At 48.2% G+C, this 5,168-nt stretch overlaps 1 protein-coding gene across 1 annotated transcript in view; it reads right to left on the bottom strand.

Moving 5' to 3' along the window:
- Positions 1 to 445: 445 nt before the first annotated feature.
- Positions 446 to 5,168, bottom strand: part of LOC103582403 — a gene marked incomplete at its 5' end in the record, with an annotated part of 19,477 nt that continues 14,754 nt past the window's right edge. Inside the window, 4 exons of the mRNA XM_008564007.1 lie at positions 446 to 1,000; positions 2,663 to 3,208; positions 4,289 to 4,369; positions 4,490 to 4,696. Coding sequence (XP_008562229.1) covers positions 446 to 1,000; positions 2,663 to 3,208; positions 4,289 to 4,369; positions 4,490 to 4,696 — 1,389 coding nt within the window. The remainder of the gene's footprint in view (positions 1,001 to 2,662; positions 3,209 to 4,288; positions 4,370 to 4,489; positions 4,697 to 5,168) is intronic.

Genomic DNA, 5,168 nt, shown 5'->3' with positions numbered 1-5,168 from the left:
CTTAGCACAGTGCCTAGATACAGCGGATGCTCAATGCATGCTCACCGATCCTAACTGGGCCACACACGGGCTTGTCCCACCACCTGGCATCACCCTGCCAGCAGGCAAAGCTGTGGTCACCCCTGGTCTGGGACTGAGATGAAGTGAGCTCCATGCCCAGCTCTGTCTCCCATATGCTGTGGGTCTAATCAGGCCACTCCAGGTCTCTGAGCCTCAGCTTCCTCACTTGTAAAATGGGATTAAAACCTCATTTCACAGGCTTGTTGGTTATCAAAATTGTTTCCTGATGATTGAAAGAATGTCAAGTGCCCAGCACATGAGAATATTCAAGAAAGGTCGGATCCCCTTTTCCTCCCATGACAATTTTGTTCAGGAGAGTAGGGTGCTGTCCCCAGAAGGACATGGGTTCTTCCCCCACCAGCACCCACCCTCACTTTCTTCCCCTTCACTTGCCTTCATGCCAAAGGTAAATATGGTGATGACGATTTTGAAGATCAGTGCCAGGGCCAGCTGTCAACATGTCCGTGTAAATGCCAAACCCAGCTGGCCGGTCTGGAATGTCATCCACAGGCCGGGTCATGTTGGGGTCGTTGATGTAGTCACACAGCTGGGAGGACTCAAGGGCCCCACAGTCGTTGAACAGCTCAGAAATGAGCTCACTGGTGCTCTGGCGTGTGTAGGGATTGGGGTAGGCAATGACAGCGGTGATGGCAGTCACCACAATGACCTCCAGCACCGGGTACTTCCCCAGCCGGGTGGTCTTGCGCCTCCTGCACCAGGCGATGTTGCAGCGGATGAAGAGGGTTCCCCACAAGCCCCCAAACACCCCAAGAAGGATGAAGGGGAAGAGTTCAGCCATGTACCAGGGCGTGTGATATTCCACATAAAAGAGAACAAGGTGGCTGTTCCCAAAGGGATTGATGGATCGCAACGTGAAGGCCGCCACCAGGGCCGCAAAAAATGACCTCCACAATGTCTCCGAGGGAAAGTAGTAACTGACCTGGGATGAAGAAGAAGAAAATTAGAGACTGGCCAGAGAAAGAGCTGCTCAGAGTCCAGCCNGAGCGCCGCTGCGCTTCCCAAGCGGCGCACTATCCAGTGCGCCACCGGGCCGGCCCACCATTTCTTAGACTTAAAAAAAAAAAAGACAATTCACAGAAATACCACTCAGAAAGCAAAAGTAATGGAGCACGTCAGGGGCTCTGGGGGGGTGGGTAATGTTGTGCTTCTGGTCCTGGGTGCTGGTTACACAAGCACGTGGGTTTTGTGAAAATTCACTAAGCTGTACACATCTCTATATGATACTCTGTTATCACACTCTAACACGCTAATAAAAGTTCCATTTTGCTTTTTAAGTAAGCAGTAGCAGCACTATTCACAATAGCCAAAAGGTGGAAACAACCCACATGTCCATCAAAGAATGAGTGGATAAACAACGTGTGGGGAATCTACAGAGTGGAGCACTCTTCAGCCAGAAAAAGGAATGAGGTGCTGACACGTGCTCCAACATGGATACCCTTGCAAACACTGTGCGAAGTGAAAAAAGCCAGTCCCACAAGGATGGTCTGAAATGAATTAATTTAATTAAAATGAACTGTCCGAAATAGGCAAACCTATAGAGACAGAAAGCAGATCGGTGGTTGACAGGGGCTGCTGGGGCAGAGAACGGGGAGGGACTGCTAATGGACATGGGGTCTCCTATTAAGAGGATGAAAATGTTCTGAAACTAGACCGAGGTGACGGTTGCGCAACACTGTGAATGTACTTAATACCACTAAAGTGTATACTTTAAAATGATCGATTTCACGTTATGTAAACTTTACCTCAATTTTTTTAAAAAAAGCAATAACAACTTAATGTCAGGTTCCATAAAAGAAAGCTCTTTAGGAAGGGCTTTCAAAGTATGTGTGATTTTAACGCAGTGTTTAAAAGCAGGGAAAAAGAAGCTCTCATCTCTGGCTTTAGGAACAAAAATGAGGAAAGCACATGCTGTCATCCACAGCTCTTGAGGACACTCCTTATCAAGAGAGGATGTGTGCAAAGAGCCCCGTCGTGGCTCCAGCCCCACGCATACTGGGATGCCCTCACGTGGTGTGGAGCATAGGGTGCTGTCACACGGTCTCAGAACGCTGGGTTTGCATCTGTCTCTCCCAGAGCCGTGTGCTCTTTAGGGGCAGCATTCTGTTTCAAGTTCTGTGTGCTTGGACTTAGCACAGTGCCTAGATACAGCGGATGCTCAATGCATGCTCACCGATCCTAACTGGGCCACACACGGGCTTGTCCCACCACCTGGCATCACCCTGCCAGCAGGCAAAGCTGTGGTCACCCCTGGTCTGGGAGTGAGATGAAGTGAGCTCCATGCCCAGCTCTGTCTCCCATATGCTGTGGGTCTGATCAGGCCACTCCAGGTCTCTGAGCCTCAGCTTCCTCACTTGTAAAATGGGATTAAAACCTCATTTCACAGGCTTGTTGGTTATTAAAAGAATTGTTTCCTGATGACTGAAAGAATGTCAAGTGCCCAGCACATGAGAACATTCAAGAAAGGTCGGGTCCCCTTTTCCTCCCATGACAATTTTGTTCAGGAGAGTAGGGTGCTGTCCCCAGAAGGACATGGGTTCTTCCCCCGCCAGCACCCACCCTCACTTTCTTCCCCTTCACTTACCTTCATGCCAAAGGTAAATATGGTGATGACGATTTTGAAGATCAGCGCCAGGGCCAGCTGCCACATGGCCGTGTAAACACCAAACCCAGCTGGCCGGTCTGGAATGTCATCCACAGGCCGGGTCATGTTGGGGTCGTTGATGTAGTCACACAGCTGGGAGGACTCAAGGGCCCCACAGTCATTGAACAGCTCAGAAATGAGCTCACTGGTGCTCTGGCGTGTGTAGGGATTGGGGTAGGCAATGACAGCGGTGATGGCAGTCACCACAATGACCTCCAGCACCGGGTACTTCCCCAGCCGGGTGGTCTTGCGCCTCCTGCACCAGGCGATGTTGCAGCGGATGAAGAGGGTTCCCCACAAGCCCCCAAACACCCCAAGAAGGATGAAGGGGAAGAGTTCAGCCATGTACCAGGGCGTGTGATATTCCACATAAAAGAGAACAAGGTGGCTGTTCCCAAAGGGATTGATGGATCGCAACGTGAAGGCCGCCACCAGGGCCGCAAAAAATGACCTCCACAATGTCTCCGAGGGAAAGTAGTAACTGACCTGGGATGAAGAAGAAGAAAATTAGAGACTGGCCAGAGAAAGAGCTGCTCAGAGTCCAGCCCCTTTGGTCAGCAGCCACCTGCTGGCGCCCAGCATGAGACGCACTGGGACCAAACATGGACGAACGGCACTCACTTCATCAGTCAGTCCAGGCTTGACTTTGACAAAATGCACCAGCGAAGATACCAAAGGATCTAATTGTGTCTAAAAGTAATATGGATACTGAGCAAGGTGGCTTAAGCCGCTTTTTTTAAGAGAAAAATATTTAATCATAATCCTGTTCATAGCACAGAGACCCTCCTAAAAGCAAATAAACCTCTGGATTTGATTCAGGGGTTGGAAAACTCTGGCCCACAGGTCAACTCCAGCCCAGCAAAAGTATTTGTAAGGCACATGAGTTAAGAATGGTTTTTACATTTTTAAATGTTTGGAGAAGAAAAAAAGGTTTTTTTGAGTTGAGCTACTCAGAAGAACAATATTTTGTGACATGTGAAAACTATAGAAAATTCTAATTTCATGGTAAAAGGCCACAAAGAAAGTTAAAATTGCATAATGATAAACACACACACACAAACACACACACACACACACACACACACACACACGATATTAAAAAAAGAAAACTCTAACTTCAGTGCCCATGGGAAAACAGCCATACCCATTCACGAACTATGTGTTGTCTATGGCTGTTTTTGTGCCACATGGCCAAGTTGGGCAGTTGCAGCAGAAATTGTGTGGCCCACAGAGCTGGAAATATTTCCCATTTGGCCCTTTACGGAAAACGTTTGCCAACCAGCCAACACCTGGAATGATCCATTAGCGTTACCAAAACCAAAAAGGCTTAATTCAGCTGGCTCTGAGAAACAGAGACGACGCTATAAATCTTCAAAACAAATTCACGTTGGCAATTTTTAAAACAATATTTTTAAATGGCAGCTCCTTAATTAACTGCAGGAATCTTATGCAACACTTCTTTGAGTCTACTCCTCACAGGGCAGGAGACGAAGGCTCACTGCTATGCCCGTCATCCGCGGTCCTTGCCTCTCAGCCCCACGCATTCCCTCCGCTGCCCCTTCTCACCTCTTCCAGACTGAAAAGCACACCCCCGATCGGAGCACCAAAGGCCACGGAGACTCCAGCCGCAGCCGCCGCTGAAAGCACCTGCAAGGCAAACAGTTCCGTATGAGCTCCGGGCCCTCCGTGAACAGCAGCGCGTGCAGGCGAGACCATGGAGGGGCTGCGGGCAGAACGCTTTCCTGCAGCGGCAGCTGGCCGGCTCACCTCGCGCCTCTTGCCCTCATTCTTGCTGTACTTGGAGAAAAGGCTGCTGAAGAAGTTGCCGCAGCAACAAGCCACGTGCACCAGCGGCCCTTCTTTCCCAAGGCTCAGGCCGGATGACACTACCAGCACCAGGGTGACCATCTTAATTAGCAGGGTCCACTTCCCCAAGTAGCCCCTGATGATGAAGCCGCTCAGAATGGTCCTGATCTGAAACAGAGGATCAAGAATGAGAGGGAACGAACTGTTCCAATGCACGGCCAGGAAAATAGCTGTAATTCCTCTGAGAGGCATTTTTAAAGTTTCGATTCACAAAGTCACGTGGAAGACAGGCTCTTTTAGTTTTCCATTTGCCTATATTATATTAACAGAAACTTACATGAATATATAATTTTATATTAACAGAAACATTCAAAACTTCAATGCAAGTAAACCTTAAGAATTCCCAAAGTACTAAAAGATCACAGGACTGAATCTAAGGTCTCATTTTAGTCATGATGTTTTGTCCTGTTCACATTACCTCTTGCTGTGTTGAGAAGAGACATACAAGGGGTCTTCAAAAAGTTCATGGAAAGATTCGTATTATCTTTAATTCCATTTTTCCACAAACTTTTTGAAGTATCCTCATATACCTATGATTTTAACTGCTACCTTTTGACTCTTGAACGATATTTCAGATAAA

This window comes from Galeopterus variegatus, unplaced genomic scaffold (assembly GCF_000696425.1).
Source record: "Galeopterus variegatus unplaced genomic scaffold, G_variegatus-3.0.2 Scaffold16110, whole genome shotgun sequence".
NCBI lineage: Eukaryota > Metazoa > Chordata > Mammalia > Dermoptera > Cynocephalidae > Galeopterus > Galeopterus variegatus.
Note: the sequence above shows the minus strand (reverse complement) of the source record. Positions and strands in the feature narration are given on the sequence as shown.